The following is a 20,702-nucleotide window of genomic DNA, read 5'->3' as shown; positions in this document are numbered from 1 at the left end:
TTGTGTTGTTTTTGTGGTCTGCTTTGAGCTGTTATTTCACACACCTGGAAAATGTAAAATCTAGTCACAAGTAAAAAAAGAATGGTTGCTTTTATTCAACTTCAGCTGTACATAAAGCAAGTCCAAAAAACAAGATCTTTTTTTAAGAAACATCTGAACAATTAAATTAAACCGTAGGACCAGTTGACATGGCCAACTGCCAGTGCTCATACGGTCAGTCGTAACACATTGTAAACAAACTAATGAATACATATTATCCATATATATTCATCATCTAGAAACATCTTACATGTTAACCCAACAGTCAGTTAAAATTACATATACACAGAGAGGCTTTCATAAGTCTTGAATATCCCTGTGGGTGACTAAAGTCACCAAAAAATGTTCACAAAACTGGGAGGTTCTCCCAATTTCAGCAAATCACAGTTTGGAGCAAAAGATGGGACACATGAAACGGAACTGATGTTCGCAATTTGAAACTGTAGCAGAGCTCTGGAGGGAAAAAAATTAGGCTTGGCAGGCACCAGGTGGTCATACCTCCAAAAAAACGTTCAGGACAGTTACCCAAACACAAGACGGACTCTCTACAATCACCACTGAGCATCTAATGTGGCTTTAACCCTTGTATGGACGGATAAAGAATTTGTGTGAGAACATGAAAACACTGGCTCCTCAAGGAGATTGCCTAGAAATGCATCATATAAAAACCCTTCCAGTTGGTCAGAATACTTACTTTGTGTCTTACGCTTGATTAAATTGATTGGTCATTATTCCATCATGTCCTCTGTGGCAAAAGCTTAGTGGATAAGTGGGGGTATACCATTCACTTTGAAAGGTTTGAAAAGTAGAACCTTTGACCTGGAGTGATTTACCGTTTCTGTAAGTCTATCGTGAACGGTAGTAGTGTGGGCCCAAGGAGTGGGGAAAATATATCTAGGAGGTGTGCGTTATCATTTAGTGGACCGTCGAGCAGGTTCAAAGGCAGTGGGAGGAGGAGGTGGTCCCCTGCGGTCCAGCTCCTCCACATATGCCATGAGGAGTTTGTGCCTCTCTTCTGACATGCAGTCCAGGACCAGGTACCTTTTATCCTTTTGCAAAATCTTCTCTATGTCCGACAAGTGCTGCTCTGACTCCTGCATCAACTTACGTGATCTGGAGATTAAAAAAAAAAAAAAAAAAAAAAAAGGTCAATGAGTCAGAAGAGCTATAACCCTTTTTTACCAACTTTTTAGTTACACTACCAGTCAAAAGTGTTTGAACAGTTTTTTTTTTTTTGTTTTTTTTTTTAAGTTTTGTTTTTAAAGAAGTCTCTTCTGCTCACCAAACCTAAATTATTTGATCCAAAAGTGCAGCAAAAACAGTAAAATTTTGAAATATTTTTACTATTTAAAATAACCGTTTCCTATTTGAATACATTTTAAAATGTAATTTATTCCTGTGATTTCAAAGCTGAATTTTTAGCATTAGTCACATGAACTGAAGACTGGAGTAATGATGCTCAAAATATAGCTTTGATCACAGGAATAAATTGCATTTTAAAAAATATATTAAAATAGAAAACAGTTATTTTAAATGGTAAAAATATTTCCAAATTGTACTGTTTTTGCTGTATTTTGGATCAAATAAATGCAGGCTTGGTGAGCAAAAGAGACTTCTTTAAAAACATAAAAAATCTTACTGTTTAAAAACTTTTTACTTGTAGTGTATTTCTAGTCATGATTACTATTGATTATACTTGGGGTTAGACATTAGCAAAGTTTTCTTTTGTTTAGCAAAGGAAAACCAGTCTCTTTTTGGCTTATATCAAAACCCTCTGACAATGTTCTTTACAAACCCTCAATTTATACTTTGTAGTTTGTGACTGGTGTTATGTTTTGTTAGCGGAAGCTATAGATTACCATTTATAATGTTTTAAATATGGATTTTTCACTCACAAACATGCATCAATTCACTACAGGAGGCCTTTGTTCGTTTTTATGATGGATAGATGCTCTTTATTGGGAATCTTTTGGACTACTGAAAAATAACACCCATTCACTGCCATTATAAAACTTGAAAGAGCCAGGGCAATTTTTAATAGAACTCCTATTGTATTTGTCTGAAAAAAGAAAGTCATATACATCTAGAATGCCTCGAGAGTGTGTAAATCAGAGTAATTTTCATTTCTGGGTGAACTATCCCTTTAACAAGACAGTGATCACAGTTTTTACATTTACTCTTTTCTCTTACTAAATAAACTTTTATACAGCGTAGAATTCAATTTGGAGCTTCTTACTTGTAGGTGATGAACTTGGTCTCTTTCAGAAGAGTTCGGAAGTCCGCTTTGGCCGTGATGTACTTGTCTTTGATGTAATCACCAAACTCCCTCTGTCTTTTCTACAGTAAAAAAGGTGAGCAGCAGGGACAGTTAGAAAAGACTTACTCTATAGCTTTAACAAAGACATAACTGTTTTGATCAAGAGGCAAAGACAGGCCTTACTCTGTCACTGCTGGAAAACTTGATGCATCTTGGATCTTCTTTAATGAGTTTCTTCACTTCCTTCCAAGATGTCATCAAATTGATCTGATGTAGAGGAAGAAATTTAAGTCAGATTAACAGATTAACTGACAACAGAGTTAGAGACACGACCCAGGTAATGGAGGGCACTACGTACCGAGGTCGTCTCATCCAGAAGTTGGCGAAATTGCTCCTTTTTCTTCTTTGCGAGGGCCTCGATGTGCTCGTTGAAGAGCCTTTCTTTCTCATCCCTCTCCAGCAGTGAGGACGACTCCCAGCGGTGGTCCTTCCTCAGCGTCCGACGTGTCTCCGACCAGTTTGCATCAGATGACTTCACCTGTCACACGCAGAAAACAATTTTCAATGACAATTTTACACTGTTAGATTTAAGATTTAAAGGGGTCATTGGATTCCTATTTTCCACAAGTTGATGTGATTCTTTAGGGTCCTAATGAAATGTCTATAACCTGCTTTGGTTAAAAACATTTTTTCTTTAAATGTTTCTCAATGGTAGTGTAAATAACACCTTTTTAACCTTGCCAAAATCAGCGCTGCAAAAATTATCCTGTTCTGGTCAAGATTGCTTTAAATATTAATGAGCTCTGCTCGCCCCGCCCCTCTCTTCTCTTTGTGGAGTGACGGGTCTGTTTACTTTAGCCGCTAAACTTAGGAAAAGCGATCGCAAAGATTCATTAAAAAAAAAACCCTTATACTCACTGGATCACGAATAATTCCCGTGAACATAGACGGATATATGTAGATCGGGAGCTGCATTCCCTTCACAAACAAATGTAATCTACTGCATCTTCAGCGGCTCAGATGTCGGGAGTAAAGGATGACCACTACATTCATTATTACATCCAGCCATACAACACCTCAATCGCTCAATCTGAGATATTCGTGTCTTACTTACATCCCTGCTCCTGCATCGAAACAATGAAGGTCAGAGTGTTACAGCTGATTTAGGCGGGTCTGAGGTAAGACGCTCATGTCAATCAGCTATTAACTTTTTTAATTTAAAAAAGGGGATATTTCTTTTACAGATTAATTAAAAACTACTGCATGGATTTTTATCATTATAGGGTAGATTTGTACATATACTTCCAACACACAATGTTCAAACATGATGTAAAAGTGAACTTTGCATCCGATGACCCCTTTAACGTTCAAGGTTCAAGACTAAGAATCTCAATCTGGCATCATAAGAAGAAGCCAATACTTGAACAATGTCTATTACCATATCAGACATGAGTGCTTTAAAATTCTGGATGGCCTCCTCCCTCTTGTGTTGTTCTCTCTCACGGTCAATCTCTTTGGTCTGCTCCGAGCGGAATCTCTGCACCATCCGCTCTCTTTCCCTTAGACTGGCCTCTATCCGGGCCTGTTTCTCTAGCTCCTTCTCTTTCTCAGAGTTTGGATTCTGAAGGAGTATCAAGATCAACGAACAGGAAAAGCTGAGAAGTCAACACGTACAGTTGAAGTCAAAAGTTTACATACACCTTGCAGAATCTGCAAATTGTCAATTATTTTGCCAAAATAAGAGGGATCATACAAAATATAGTTATTTTTTATTTAGTACTGACCTGAATAAGATATTTTACATAAAAGACGTTTACATATAGTCCACAAAAGAAAACGACCATGTTCAAAAGTTTACATGCACTTGATTCTTAATACAGTGTTTTTTTTTTGTGATAGTTGTTCATGAGTCCCTTGTTTGTCCTGAACAGTTAAACTACCCGCTGTTCTTCAGAAAAATCTTTCAGGCCCCACAAATTCTTTGGTTTTGCAGCATTTTTGTGTATTTGAACCCTTTTCAACAATGACTGTATGATTTTTGAGAGCCATCTTTTCACACTGAGGACAACTGAAGGACTTATTTGTAACTATTACAGAAGGTTCAAATGCTCACTGTTGCTCCAGAAGGACAAACGATGCATTAAGAGCTGGGGGGTGAAAACTTTTGGAATTTAAAGAACAGGGTAAAACTTAACTTATTTTGTCTTCTGGAAAACATGTAATTATCTTCTGAAGGGCAATACTAAATAAAAAAATATGATATTTATGCAAAATAAGAACAATGTACACATTCCGGGCGTCCTGTGTTCGAATCCCGGCTCAAGGACCTTTCCTGATCCCACCCCCACTCTCTCTCCCACTTCACTTCCTGTCAAGTCTGATCTATCCTGTCACAGTAAGCAAAAATTCTAAAAAATACATCTTTAAAAGTTTACACCCCTGGCTCTTAATGCACTGTTTTGCTTTTTGGAACATCAGTGTGCATTTGAACCTTTTGTAATAGTTGCATATGAGTCAAATGGAAAATAACATGCATCTTGTATGACCCCCTCTTATTTAAAATAAAATAAATACATTTTTCAACTGTATTTATCATCTAACAATTTTCATGAATTTCAAAATGTTATTTCTCACTTATTGGGCTTACACCCAAAGCATGGTGTAAAGTGAAGCAGCTTCACTAACCTTGGCAAGACGCTCCACGTAGTTCTTAAAGAGTTCTTCTCGAGCTGCAGAGGTTTCCACAGCCTTGTAGCGAGGGTCAGTCTCCATCTTCTCCTTCACTTTGCTCCAGCGCTGCTGACCATCCACATGGTAATCAGACAGGAGCTCAAAAAAGTCTTGCTTGACCTTAAAGCAAACAACAGCAACATAAATCTATACGTTCATAATGGTTACATTTCAAGAGATAAAACATTTGAAGGCAAGTTAAATGATTAGGAACTAATACTTGTACTGATTCTGTGACAATGTTCCTTCACTTCACTATACATTTAGTCACATATGTCTAAAGCCAATGGTTAATGAGTGACTACTGCCACCAGCCATTGCAACAGTTCAAAAATGTGACTAAAACACATGATCGTTGTTAATACGGTTTGATTATCACGGAATTAGATGGGCATCCTCTGGTGAACCCCACCTGGTGAACACTCCCTCCTAACCTATGGCCCCCCCACACAGGTGACATTTCACTGGCATTAATGTTTGATGGCTGACCTTTAGCTGCCAAAGGCAATCAGCCCAGACGCTCTGCACTTAACCCTAACCACAGAGACAGCGAGTGTGTGGACCAAACGCCAGGGCAGATTACAGCTCACAAACAGACAGTCCCAGTGTCTTAGTCTCTGTCTGCGAGTGTATTCATCTGTGAACATGCAGTGTATTACATGACAATGAATCTGAAGTATTTAAAAAAGTTATACAATGTATAATAATGTCTGGGTAGGGGATCCTGGTTCTTCTGTGTGCACCCATTGAGCACTTGCTCCTATTGTATTAAATGTCAGTTAAATAACAAGCACGACTTCCGAAAGTTTAATAGGATTGACAGGTAACAGTTCTGTGAAGAGGAAACTTCTTTTCCTCACCTTTTCTCCACGATTCTTTGAGTTCTCCTTCTCCTTCTTTCTGAAGGCCGTCATATACTCATTAAAAATAGCTTCACGATCTTTCATCTTTTCGACGGACTTAAAGCGTGAATCCTTGGCATGTTTGGCAGCGAACTCACTGAATGTTGTTCTATAAAGATAACAAAGACACTGTTATTAGATTACATATTTAGCATATTTACATTCACTGCAAAGCAAAAAGTTAGCTAAACATCATATACAGCCTTTTCTTTTCTTGCTACAGTGGTCTTTACTCACCCCCACCACGGGCTTTAAAATAGCTTATCATAGTTGAATGAACTACAAAAATAATGACTTGACTTTGATGTTGTGGAAACTGAGACTTTATCAGGTTATTACTGAATCAGGGATGTCAATTAGGTAAATATTTGAATATAATTAATTACACTACTGTTCAAAAGTTTGGGGTCAGCGAGATTTATTTTAAAGAAATGAATACTTATTCAGTATTGGCATATTAAACTCATCATGTGACATTAAAGACTTTTACATTGTTATCAAATATTTCTACACTACCAGTCAAAAGTTTTTGAACGGTAAGATTTTTAATGTTTTATTAAGAAGTCTCTTCTGCTCACCAAGCCTGCATTTATTTGATCCAAAATACAGCAAAAGCAGTAATATTGTGATTTTTTTTTCTATTTAAAATAACTGTTGTCTATTTGAATATATTTTAAAATATAATTTATTCCTGTGATCAAATCTAAATTTTCAGCATCATTATTTTAGTCTTCAGTGTCATGATCTTCAAAAATACTTTTTTTTAAAAGAGTTAGTATTTATAGAAATTAATACTTTTAATTACTAAGGATGCTTTAAATTCAAAAATGATGATAAAGACATTTATAATGTTACAAAAGATTTCTATTTTAAATAAATGCTGTTCTTCTATACTTTGTATTCATCAAAGAAACCTGAAAAAAAATCTACTCGGCTGTTTTCAACTTAATAATGTTTTTTTTTAGCAGCAAATCAGAATTTTTGAATGATTTCTGAAGGATCATGTGACTGGAGTAATGATGCTAAAAAATCAGCTTTGAAATCAAAGGAATAAATTACATTTTAAAATATTTTCAAATTGAAAGCAGTTATTTTAAATAGTAAAAACATTTCAAAATTGTACTGTTTTTGCTTTTACTTTGGATAAAAATAAATGCAGGCTTGGTGAGCAGAAGAGACTTCTTAAAAACTTCTTGAATTCTTACCATTCAAAAACCTTTGTATATCAAATGGATATTGTTCTTTTGAACTTTCTAAGTTTCTAAGTGAAAATAAATCTACTGCTGTTCCCACAAAAATATTTTCTGTGTTGATAATGAGAAATTCCTATATTAGGAAGGTTTCTGAAAAATCATTTGACACGTTTGGAGTAATGGCTGTTGAAAATTTAGCTTTGCGATCAAAAGAATAAATTACATTTATTAAATATATATATAAATATACTAAAACAGAAAATTTTAAATTGTAATACTATTTTCACATCAAATAAATGCAGCCTTAGAGAACAGAGAATTTTATTTTATTTTTTAATTTAAACGGCAGTGTACATTATGTTATTAATTTGATTAATTATTCAGACATGTCAATATCTGTTGTGAAAAAAACCCCCAAATGAATACTGTTATGGTAGACAAAACATTAAATAAAGAAAAAGAAACTTACACAGGACATGTTCTTGCTATTTTTTAATTGTTTGCAAAGCCCAACATGTTAAAATAGATTGTTTTATAACCTACTTGGTTTATTTCTGATAAACACCTTTAAAATAAAACCAAAATAAAAGTAAGTGAACAACAGTATACTAACAGGTCTGATGAATTAGGTTTATCCTGATGATCCTTAATGACTTAAATGTCTAAGCATGTACCTGACACCCAGTTTAGCTTCCTCCATCATTTTCCTGAAGTCATCTTTAACCTGCATGATTTTATTCTTTTTCTCTTTCCTCTCCTCCTCAGCACGCGTCTTCACATATTGATCGAACACCTGCAGAGTAGACAATGTCGAGATGAGTGGGAAAATGTACACTATACTTGGAGACGATCAATCTGTTTAGTGGCTCAATATAGTGTGTGTGTGTGTGTACCTGTTTTCTCTCTTTGGGATTGAGCAGCAGATAACGTGGATCAAACACAATCTTATGAAGCTCCTTCTCCCAGGTAGAGAACGCAGAGACCTAATAAAAGATGAGAAAGATGTTGAGAGATGGAGAAAAACAGTCACAGAACCATTTCAACCCCCCTTCCTCTTAATTAGGGCCATTATAACGAGTAGAGAGCGTTCAGTAGGTGAGCCCCTCTGAGCGTGTCCCCCTCCTGTGGCGTCGGAGTCAGGGTGTGTGAGCCCACTGCTTTTCATCCTCCATCCCACCATCCCTAATGAATGACACACACCGACAGGTGGTCCTCAGCTTCCATCTCTCAGCCTCCAACCCTTTCTTTTCCCACCATGCTAATTGGCGCAATGAGAGAGGTGTAATTAGATGGGGGTGAACGGGCAGGCCGTCTACTCGAGTGATGACTGTATGTGCTGATGTACGGCACTTCTCAGACACGTGGGGGTCCGAGGATGAGGAGAGGGGGAAGGGGTCTTGCCTTGATGATGAGACCCTTTGACTGCAAATGTGCCTTTCATCTTTGGCACTGGACGGCGTGGCAAAGGGCAGATAGCTCTCTACTACAGACTTGAAGGGATCTCCATCACATAAGCGACATATGCGTTTATCCATATTTCATAGTAGAAACATCAAATCTGTTGCCAAAAGGGTGGGGGGGGTGGTGAGACTCCACTGATCAGTGCTTCTCTGATCACCTGAAAATGTCAGGTGAGTATTTTAATGAGGACCGTAGCTTAAAACAAATGATGGGTTTAACCTTTCAGACCAGAAAATAAATATATAAACCGCACTGCGGGAATCACACCCAGCCAAATCTCTCTGCCATTTTGTTAGGAAATAAACAGTTTGATTTGCGTTGACTTTGTAAGTACATTAGTACAAACTGGATGTTAGCTTAATATTTCACAAATGATAAGAACAAAAACAAATGTTGTCAAGATTCTCGCCCTGGAAATCCTGGTTTAATTTGGCCAATCACAAACGCCTTTTGTTCCTCAGCTTTTTGCACTCTTCTCCTTGATTCCTTATTACTTTTGGCAGTTTACAAATGTTTTTCCTGGTCCAAGCGATTAGTACAGCCCAAAACATGACAATAATTGATCATTTTCTGCAAAAATAATTAGCAAAATCTGAAAGTTTGTTTGGTTCAGTGGCATTGTTTACGTTCAGTGCCGCCAATATGGCCGACTGATGACGTGTTGTGAAAACACACTATTTTTAGCAGCCACAGTTACAGTAGCAGTACTTCAGTTTTTAGTCTCACATGATTCTTCAGAATAAATCCTTCATATATACGGAACAAGAAATTATTTCAAGATTTCAGATGAATAGTAAGTTTAAAAAAAAAAAAAAAAGAAAGAAAGAAAAAAGCATTCATTTTATTTGATCAATTTGATCAATTTAAGGCACCCATGCTGAATAAGTGTTAATTTTTTTAACCCTCTGGTGTGAGAATACAGAGAATTTTTTGTGTGTACAATCTACAAATCAATTATGATGCAGAAAGAGTGCACAGCAATGAAGGGGTGACAAAATATCAAGATTTCAAAACAGACACATTCCAAATGAACTACTGTGATTGTAAAACACAAAGCATTGTTTTTGCAAATGGGTGAAATATAATCAATAATTCGGCCAAAAATGCAGTAAAAACAGACACCAAGGACAGGGTTACACTCTAAAACAGGGGTGTTCAACCCTGGTCCTGGAGATCGACTTTCCTGCAGAGTTCAGCTCCAACCCTGACCAAACACACCTGAAACAGCTGATGAGGATCTCAAGGGGCGCTTGATAATTACAGACAGGTGTGTTTGATTAGGGTTGGAACTAAACTCCGCAGGAAAGTCGATCTCCACGAACAGGTTTGGGCACCACTGCTCTAAAACATCAAGAGTACAAAACAGACACACACACACACACAATATACTATTATACAGATACAAATTAACTGGTGTGGCTGTAACAATATAGCAAAATTGAGCCAGAACACTCGAATAAGATGTGTTAAAATCAGATTGATTACCCTCTGATAAAGCATTCCTGTTCATTTTTGTTACATTTTTGTTGAATTTTGGTGTTGCGTGTAACAAAATGTCTTTCTCTGTATTCAGGTTTGACTGTAGTAAAATCCATGCAAAAACTGACATTTTAAACCAAAATTGCAAACAAACAAAAAATCTAAACCTTTACAAAAACTTGTCTTTGAGAATGTCAAAGATATATCCAAATCCACAATTTAACAAAAATAAGTTAAGTCTAAAAACAACTAGAGAATTTATAAGCATTTTATATAGAGCAGGAATTTAGTGGCTAAACCATGGAATTGCAGTTGTTTTTCTTTTTTTTACTCCCACCAGATGGCACTAATCTGAGTTCAAAAATTTGATTTTTGAGACATTGCCGCTATTTTAACATTCAGTACTGCCATAATAGAAGTTACATAAAAATTGTGTATATATATATATATATATATATATATATATATATATATATATAATAAACAAACAAACACAAAAGTAAATAATATGCATGTATGTATGTATGTATATATATATATATACACATATTAAAAAAATGGGAAAAACGTATCATAAATATTGCATAAAGTTACATTTCAGGTGTCCAGTGAGTTTTGACAACAAACAACAGAAGTGTGACTCCCAAATGAACAATACCAAAGGGTTAAAAAAAAAAAAAAAAAAAAAAAAAAAAAAAAAAAGCATGTCAGAATTTTGCAAAGAAGTTTGTGTATGTGTGTATATGCACACACACTTGTTATAAATAAAATGTATATGTGTCTTACCCCTCTTTCAAGCAGCATGTCTTTAAACTGACTCATCCGAGCTTCCTGAGGAACGACGGCTCTTTCACGTGCTGCCTTCAGCTCTGCCTCCATAGCTGCCTCCTTCTCCGTGTCGGCCTCCTTCTTCTCTTCTACCCTAATGCACAAAACAACTAATCAGTCAGAATACATGTGATTAAGCCTAAACCAGCCTATTCACATTCGATCTGAATTTTTGGCATGAAAATGCACAAGAATGTCAAAACAAAATGTCTTTGACTTCCTTCACAGTCCATAATATCATCATAATTTGTTGTCTTATTATTTAGAGACCAGTCACGTTTTTAATTATTTAAATGCTGTTTAATTTAGCATCCAAAAATTTTTTAGAATGAAGAAATTTTGACATCTGACTGCTGGAAGATATTGGAGATAAGTATTTTTATGCAACTCCCTCTGAAATGGAACCTTAAAGTCAACACAAAGTCAAAACTGACCGTTTACTTTCTTAATACAAGTTCCTGGAAAAATTCTCACTTTCGTCTTTTGGCCTTGCTGGGTTCATCATCAGGTGTATCTTCTGTTATAGCAAACTCCGGCTCCTCTTTAGCCAGCACTGTGTCCCAGGAAACACACAAACATGCAACAGAAGGTTTAGACAGTTATTAACAAGCTGTTTACGGAGTCTGACATGGATAGAGAGCGCTTAACGCTCACAGCTGACATACAGACAGGAGTTTTCCCCACTTTTGTCTCCGAAGGAGTAGACAAATTTAGAAACATCTAAAAACATTACATGTCAAATTTGTTTTTACTACAGGGCTCCAGACTGCACCTAAAATGGCTACATTTGTGACCAAAATATTTTAAGTCAACATAAATGTACACATTATGATTTCAAAATTTGCATGGAATGTCTTTCACCTTCACATACAGAAAATATTTTTCCATGTCTGTCAATGAACACTCAAATAAAAGGCATTTGAAAATTTGCATGGCTTAGGTATGATCATCTTAATACTGTGTTGTCACCTGAATGATCCACAGCTGTTTTTTTAGTTTAGTGAAAGTTGTTCATAAGTCCCTTGTTTGTCCTGAACAGTTACACTGCACTCTGTTCTACAGAATAATCCTTCAGGTGCCACAATTTCTTTGGTTTTTCAGCATTTTTTGTGTATTTGAACCCTCCAACAATCAATGTATGATTTTGAGATCCATCTTTTCACACTGAGGACTCATATGCAACTATTACAGAAGCTTCAAACGTTCACTGATGCTTCAGAAGGAAAAAACGATGGAACACCAGGGATGTCTTAATGCAACTTTTGAACAGAATAAAGATGTGTACATTTTTTCTTATTTTGCCTAAATAGGGTATTTTTTTTCCCATTTAGTACTGCCCCTCAGAAGCTACAGAAGACACTGAGTCCCTCACTTGTCCTCAGTAGGACCTGAAGAACAGGGGGCAGTTTAACTGTTCAGGACAAACAAGGGACTCATGAACAACTATCACTGGACTATATGTAAACATCTTTTATGTGAAATATCCTATTCAGGTCAGTACTAAATAAAAAATAACATGCATTTTGTATGATCCCTCATACTTTGGTAAAATAATTAAAGGAGAAGTCCACTTCCAGAACAACAATTCACTAATAATTTACTCACCCCAATGTCATCCAAGATGTTCATGTCTTTCTGTCTTTAGTCGTAAATAAATTGTTTTTTAAAGAAAGCATTTCAGGATTTTTCTTCATATAATGGACTTGATTGGTGCCCCAATTTTGAACTTCCAAAATGTAGTTTAAATGCAGCTTTAAAGGACTCCAAATGATCCCAGCTGTGGAAGCAAAACAATCTTTTTTTTATTTTTGGGAAAATAAAAATTTGTATACTTTTTAAGCACAAAAGCTTGTGTAGCACAGTCTCTGGGATGCACGCTCACGTGCTATTGAATCATTTCGAAAGGTCACGCCGAACGAAGGCGGAACTACAGACCCAGTGTTTACAAAGCGAATGCGCAAAGACTAAGAAAGTGCAAGTAAGTCAAATGCTGTTTACAAACAAAAAGGTACAACGATGTCGGACAATTCTGAAGTTGCAGGAGAAAATAAGAGGGAGTTTTTTCACCATACTCTACCTTTTTTAGCCGGAGTACACAGACGATGAACTTAGACGTGATGGGAAGTTCGGATCATTTCACCGACTCTGACCTTCGAGTCTCGTTCAGTAAAATGAACAATTCTTTTTTCGGGTCATTTCGTTCATTTTAGCAAAATATAATTAAAATGTTACGTGTTACTTGCCTAACACATCTACTGCTTACACAAATGTTTATCACACTACAAACAAGACAAAACTTTAATGCTATAAGACACAGAAAAGATTATTTTATTGTTTACCTGGGTCTTAAGTCTATGATTAGCTCACCTCACCTCTTATCTGACAAGTTTTTGGATTTGAGTCGTTCGTTCATCACGTGACAGCCCCATAAGCTTAACCAATGCAGTGTGAGCCAGAAAAAGAATTGATTAATTAATCTCCTGAGTCTTCGGGTTCGAGTCGTTCGTTCATCGAAAAACCCAAAGACTCGAAACAAGTGAACTAACTCCAGTACAGAACCTAATTGCGCACGCGTGACCGAACGAATCACTCCCTGAGACGACGACTTCTTCCCGAGTCACATTAAAGATACATTCAAAATGAAAGAATCATTCAAGAACGACCCATCACTAATTCGTAGCGTCAAGAACACGCATCCCAGAGCCTGTGCTACACAAGCTTTTGTGCTTAAAAAGTATACAAATTTTTATTTTTTGAAAAAAATGACAGATCGTTTCGCTAGATAAGACCCTTCTTCCTCGGCTGGGATCGTTTAGAGCCCTTTGAAGCTGCATTTAAACTACATTTTGGAAGTTCAAAATCGGGGCACCAATCAAGACCATTATATGGAGAAAAATCCTGAAATGCTTTCCTCTAAAACCATAATTTCTTTACGACTGAAGACAGAAAGACATGAACATCTTGGATGACAAGCGGATGAGTAAATTATTTGTAAATTGGAAGTGGACTTCTCCTTTAACTTTTTGCAAATTCTACAAGATGTATGTAAACTTTTGACTAGGAGCCAATGAATAGGAGCCAATGGCTTCTTAATTGATATTTTTGACTAGAGCTTTGCTTATTGGCTGTTTTATCAATTACTTGATGACAAAAAAAAATTACCATATTCCACATAGTTTACATACAGTATTATTTAAATTCTTTCTAAATATTAGTTTAAAAATACATTATCTATCATTTCTACAAAAAACGCAAATACTTCATATGCGAGATATTGAACATTAAATGCAACAGGTGCATTTCTATGGAGATGACCTTTACCCAGTTTGTGGCTGTTGTCCAGACCTCTTTTGTGGGGAGGTTCTTGAATCGCTTTATCTACATCAACCCGTCCCACAAGCTCATCCGGCCGCTCCCACATGGACAGACGCGTGGTTGGGTTATAAAAGAACACCCGCTCGTCGCCCGTCCACACCACACACCTGAAACATATTCATAAACATTGGGCACATGTAACTCCAACACAAAAAACCAACATCCAAGAGTTCCAACTAAATGATCTTTCCACTTTACGAACTCATTTTGAGGGGGATTTACAACTAAAAGTAGTAAAAGTAGTTGATTTGATTTGTGAGGATCAAATAAATCTGTGTAAAAAGCGGCAGCGTACCATGGTGTGCCAGGAATAGGTGTGGTTGCAACAGGCTTTGCCTTTTTCGCTGCCTTCTGTTCCTCTGTCATCTCTTCCTCTCTCAGCTCCTAAGAATAAAATACAGATGATGTCAGAAACGCTTTTTTTTACAAAAATTTAGAAAACTAGACATGCTACCAACCTCTTTCTTCTCTTTTGGCGGGTCAATTTTTGGGCTTCCATCTTCCATTTCCATGATTTCAGCATCAATCAAGTCAAGACCCACATCCTTGATCTTCTCACTCTCTTTCTCTGTTATGAAGACAAGAAAAAAAAATATATTTATATAAAATTTAATTTAGGAAATTAATACCAACTGTAAATAACGTGTTACAATCATCTTTGCTAGCTAAAGGCGTTATGAAACATTTCAGCACTCATCTTCAAACCTGTAACATTAAAAAACTGAAAAAATAAAACTAAAAAAACAACAATTTTACAGATTTAATGCAAAACCAGTTTTGAAAAGCAAAATGTCAATGCCAATTAAAATTTAACTAACTTATTAATTTTATTTTTTTCCAAGAGTCATCTCCCTAGTGGTCATCTTTGTCCCAGTCTCTAACCTGTCTCTTTGAGTTCTTCTGGTTTGTCCCAGGTGGTCTCCTGTGTGTGTTTATTGTAGTAGTATGACTTTCCCTCTGGGGTTTTAAACTCAGTCCAGTCAGATGTACTCAGAGCTCCAGGCAGTCCTGAGGGTCCAGCCATTGCCATTTGAGGGGGCATCATGGGTACCAAAGGTGGTGCCATGCCAGGGAGCATACCTTGATATAACATACACAAAATCAGAATCGGTTCAAGACATGTAGCTCTTCTCTTCCACAATTAAAATTATGGAATAATGATTTAACAGTTATATTAGTTACACATAATGTTACAAAAAAATATATATATATTAGTTTCTATCAATAGAAAAAAAAAAAGATTTGGCCATTATACAATCTTTGTTGGAGGATTTAACTACTGCACAAATATCATTAAAACCTAAACATTTAAATTAAACAAGGGACTAATGCATGCAAAGACAATACCACCACAAAATCACATTAAAAACATTAAAGAAAAAAGGGACACAAGGTAGGAACACAGTTACGACAAATCACAACACTGTGTTATCTGAATTTCTACAGCAGTTTATTATTTAGGTTACTGCCTACAACTAGATTTCAAAGGGGGAAAAACAGATCTACTCCAACTATGCAAAATGTTAAGTCAAAAACAATAGAAAAAGTGAGTCTTCAAAATGTCTAATTTGTAAGAAACAGAGGGGCCTCTAATTGGAAATGATTACATTTAAAGAAAGCATAATGATGCACAACAGTTACTAACATGCCATAATGGGGAAGGGAATTACCGTTTTTGGTAGGAGAGATAGTCTTTACATAGGGACAGCTGACTATCTGCATCATTGCTACACCTGAAAGAGCGCATAAGCAAGCAAAGAGTGTTGGAAAAGACACAAACATACGTCACCTACTGCTTCCAGGTGTCAGGATAGCAAAGATCATTTATGATGAAAACACTACAGTTCTAGCTGATCTATATTCGAGTGAAATTAGGCAATAATGTCAGGCTATGTTGCTTGGCAACAAGTGCACATGAAAATGGCGGATTACTGCCATCTATAGAACACTGAATGTCACTTCTGCAACGCAACAACATTAATGCAGTAGTTAAGACTGCATTCATTATTTAATATACTACAACAGGAGCTTGCTTTGCTTTCCATGATACAATTTCATTAAAGACGTTAGTTAACTGTCATCCAATAAGCAGTGAGGGAAAAAAAGGGCATCTTTTAGAGTCTACAGGTTCCAGTTGAACTACAGACATGCACTGGATAGTGTGAAGAAGACAGAAAGACAAGGAACAGAGGAGAGAAAGGCAGTCGCGTACTAGAGAAGAATTCTTAACGGGGGGAAAAAATAATGCGAACAAATTCAAAGGTCAAACTTACCGGGCAGTGGAATGGGCATGCCTGGCAGGGGCACTCTGAAGGGTGGCACCATGACAGGAGGGAATCCTGGCATTGGAGCAGCAGGCTGTGGCACAGTATGGGGCAATGCCACCGGCAGAGGTGGCGGTCCTGTAGTCATGGCGACCGTCACCGTTGGAGGATTGACAGCTGCTATTGGGGTCGCCATGGCACTGGGGGTTGTGGTTACAACTGATGGCATCTCCACAACATCATGGGCTGCAAGGTCAAACAGTTGGGTATGGAATGATCACAGATTAACTTCTGACACCCAGATAAATAAACAAACAAATGGAAAACAAAACAATTATTTCAGAAGGCATTTTTGACTCAAAACAACTTCTGACACCCAGACAAAATAAACAAACAAATGGGTAACAAAAAAATTATCCAAAATCCTGATCCAAAACAATTTCTGACACACAGAAAAATTAAAGAAACAAACAAATAAATGGGAGACAAAACTTTTCCAAAGTGTGTTTCTAATATATAACAACTTCTGACACCTAGACAAAATAAATAAATCAAATGGGGAACAAAACAAATTTCTCCAGAATGTGGTTTCTGACCTAAAACAACTTCTGACATCCAGACAAAATAAACTAACAAACAAACATATGAAACAAATTTCTCCAGAATGCTGGCCAAAATCTTTCACGAAATGTCACCCTGGACCACAAAACCAGTCATAAGTGTCAATTTTTGAAATTGAGATTTATAAACATCATCTGAAACCTGAATAAATAAGCTTTCCATTGATGTATGGTTTGTTAGAATAGGACAATATATGACCTGAGATACAACTATTTGAAAATCTGGAATCTGAGGGTGCAAAAAAATCTAAATATTGAGAAAATCGCCCTTGAGTTGTCCAAATGAAGTTCTTAGCAATGCATATTACTAATCAAAAATTAAGTTTTTATATATTTACGGTAGGAAATTTACAAAATATCTTCATGGAACATGATCTTTAATTAATATCCTAATGATTTTTGGCAAAAAAAAAAATCAATAATTTTGACCCATACCGTGTATTTTTGGTTAATTGCTACAAATATACCTGTGCGACTTATGACTGGTTTTGTGCTATTTTTTATTTCAGGGTAACAATATATATCATAACATAGTTATTTTTGCTTTAAATAAGGTATTTATGATGTCAAAAGTTTTGATACAAAAGAAATTCCATAGTTCTTGTCACTAGTTTCAATATCACAAAAAACTAATACTAGCCTACATATACTGTATAACCAAATATATAAAAACACGGCATATTCTTCACTGTGTAAACTACATATATATTTTTCTTCTTATTACAGTTACAAAAGTGATTAAGTCAATAGCAGTGAGAGATTTTCTCTCTTTTGATGTTTGATTAACATGAATTACAGACAGAGGAATATTAGACTGCTGTCACTTTAAGAGCTGCCCAGATCCAATATACTGTTACATGTGTTCACTTTCTCAACTGTTTGCTTTTACTTAAGACCTAAATTACTGTTTGCAAGGGTACTTGAAAAGGCATTTTGACACACATTACAGTATGTTCCAGGCCTGAAAAGCAGCAAAAATAGACCAATTCAGTCTTTGCAAACAGAGATGACGTTTTTTTTGGGCGGAGCAGAAAAATAGAGTTTTCAACTGTCTATGAAAAGCATGGATTTAAAGAATAAAAAAGGAAAATTTGAGTTTATATTTGAAAATTCTGACTTTATTCTTGCAATTCTGAGATTATTTCACACAATGCTAATTAGAAAAATCAATGATTGCATTCCGATTCTGACATCCAAAGGCACAACAATAAATTTTCTCTTATTCTCTGGATTTTTCCACTTGTTACCAGTGCTTTTCTGCCACCACAATGAGCTCAGCTGCAAGTGACATAACTGTGACATCTAATCCAAATTGGTCTATAACTCCGTTCAAAACTCTCACGCTCTATGAGCACCGTCTTCATGAGCACGCTTCTCTTACAGCTTCTCTCAGACAGTGCACGCATATATCGAAATAAGTTCTTTTGCTTAATTTCAACGACTTGTTTTTAAATCGAAATTCTTAAAAATGCTTGCAAACGATTTGTGACAATTTGTTAAGTTTTCGTGACAATGTAGCACAGCAACATCACGTAAGAGTGTACCCACAATAAATGGTTGAAAAATTTCTACCAGTTAATCGTGTCTAGTATATCGCCCACCCCTACCCAAAAGCTTGTAAATTATTGGTCAAAAAATGATCTCATAAAAGCTATTATTTAGGTCTCACTGAAATGCCATTTACCTGACACAGGTGTTGGGAGGAGAGGTGAAGCTGCTGTGATGCTGGGAGAGGAGGTGGAGCTCATGACTGGTGTGGGGCTCTGAGAGGTGTGTGTGGTTGTAGTGCTGTTGGCTACAGCTGGGATGCTGATGGATGGACCAGGCCCGGTGGAACCTCCACTGGCTGCTGCTGCTGCCACCGCCGCTGCCTGACTCAACATCATCGGACCTAGCTCAGCCTGCTGGATCACCTTCACTCCTTCAGGCTTTGTCCAGGATGACTCCCTTGTACGTGCATTGTAATAATACACCTAAATAGAAAGGAAACGCAAACAGATTAGGACTTTGGATCAAACTGTTTGAACAGTAAAGAAAGCAACAAAGTATTTATTTATGGTAACGTCTATCTGCATCAAGTGAGGAGTATAACAATGCAATAGTTCACTGTGTTGCACTGATTTGGCTATGAAAGTGAAACAAATAGTGAACTTTAAAAACACACTAAGCAACATCCAACAGATAATGCGTTTATTATGTAAACAAAATAGAATTTTTAATATTCTCATAAGAAGAACATTTAGTTCTTAGTATATTTATAAATATATAATATTATTTAATTTGTAAGTTATTTATTATTTTATTCAACAGGAGTTAATTAAATTGATTATAAGTGACAACAAAAATAATGTTATAAAACTTCTTCATTTCAAATAAAAGTGGTTCTTTTGACCTTCTTATTCATCAAAGATTTCTGAAATACAACTTTCCGTGGAATGCAAACCAAAACACCTTGCCATAGGCAACCAACAATGAACTCATACCTTTCCCTCAGGACTCTTATTCTCCACCCAAATTTCTTCCGTTGAGGGCATGGAAGGAGGAGCAGGAGCAGGAGCAGGAGCAGGAGAGGCTGTAGGTGGTATTCCTGGTGGGAAAATCATGCCAGGTGGAGGCGGCATGGATCCTCCAGGAGGAGGCATAAATGGAGGTCTCTTAAAGTAAAAAAAAAAAGAAGTCATAGGTGTCAATGAAACCTTCCCAATTCCCAACCTTTTCTTTCCATTCCAATTAAAACAATGCTGAGGAAATATATAATAAGGGGTATCTGATATAAGATACATACCTGTAAAGGTGGGGCACCCATGGGAGGGGGCACGCTAGGGTCAAAGGGAATCCGTCCGAAGGGCGGCCGGGCAGGTGGCGGAGGACCCCTCATCATAGGAAAGGGAGGCACAGGGGTGCTCAGTAAAGGCTGCCTGCGGGTGGAGGGGTTGGCAGGAGGAGGGGCAGTGGCAGGGAAACGGAGTGCTGGCTGCTGAGCCATGCTGATGGAGCGGAAACAAGTAAATGAAAACAAAATATTAACAAACAGTATCCGTACAGTACTCAACGGCTGCTGCAGATAGACACTAAACAGCAAAACAACACAGTACAACTCATTCTAACGAACCGTAACGCCCATTAAATCTTCCTGAGGTGCCATAATATAATTTATATGACTCAATTATGTCTAAAAACACAACCTATATGTTGAAGTGCGAGAAAAAGTCGAAACATAACGATGTGAAAACATTCAGCCGTATGCTGTTATGATGCTTTCATTGTCCACGAACCAACAGGCCAGACGAGGCTTAAAAGAGATTAAAGTTAGCCAACTGCGAAACGTTATTCAGTGCACTATTATGAAAAAACTGAAGATAGCTCTAACTGGTCGTTTGTGCTAGCCGGTGTATGAAAAATAATACAAAATCCGCACCTGTTAACGGCCAGGCCAATGCCTTCTGCCTCTGTGTGCTCCGCCATAACGGGAATACAATAAAAGTCCCCTTGACGCACTTCCGTTGGAGTCTGGTGTACGGCAATCAAATGGATTTTTAAATTCATTTTTAAAA

At 36.8% G+C, this 20,702-nt stretch overlaps 1 protein-coding gene across 2 annotated transcripts; it reads right to left on the bottom strand.

The window, feature by feature from the left end:
- Positions 1–71: 71 nt before the first annotated feature.
- On the bottom strand, positions 72–20,634 carry tcerg1a (transcription elongation regulator 1a (CA150)). 2 transcript variants are annotated; one of them, XM_051127965.1, is made up of 21 exons: positions 20,567–20,634; positions 19,934–20,135; positions 19,632–19,802; positions 18,833–19,121; positions 16,538–16,774; positions 15,935–15,997; positions 15,147–15,344; positions 14,723–14,832; positions 14,560–14,648; positions 14,211–14,371; positions 11,364–11,442; positions 10,848–10,983; positions 8,015–8,104; positions 7,796–7,914; positions 5,887–6,037; positions 4,982–5,146; positions 3,735–3,917; positions 2,655–2,834; positions 2,480–2,563; positions 2,276–2,376; positions 72–1,152 (listed from the first exon to the last, which is right to left on the bottom strand). In XM_051127965.1, the coding sequence occupies exons 1-21, from the start codon at positions 20,611–20,613 to the stop codon at positions 951–953; spliced, it is 3,057 nt and encodes a 1,018-aa protein (XP_050983922.1). In that variant the 5' UTR covers positions 20,614–20,634; the 3' UTR covers positions 72–950. The 2 variants fall into 2 exon arrangements, with proteins under 2 accessions (XP_050983922.1, XP_050983923.1); XM_051127966.1 differs by lacking the exon at positions 15,935–15,997.
- Positions 20,635–20,702: the final 68 nt, after the last annotated feature.

Source organism: Labeo rohita, chromosome 14 (genome assembly GCF_022985175.1).
Source record: "Labeo rohita strain BAU-BD-2019 chromosome 14, IGBB_LRoh.1.0, whole genome shotgun sequence".
NCBI classification, from domain to species: Eukaryota; Metazoa; Chordata; class Actinopteri; order Cypriniformes; family Cyprinidae; genus Labeo; species Labeo rohita.
This window is presented reverse-complemented; position numbering and strand designations above follow the sequence as displayed.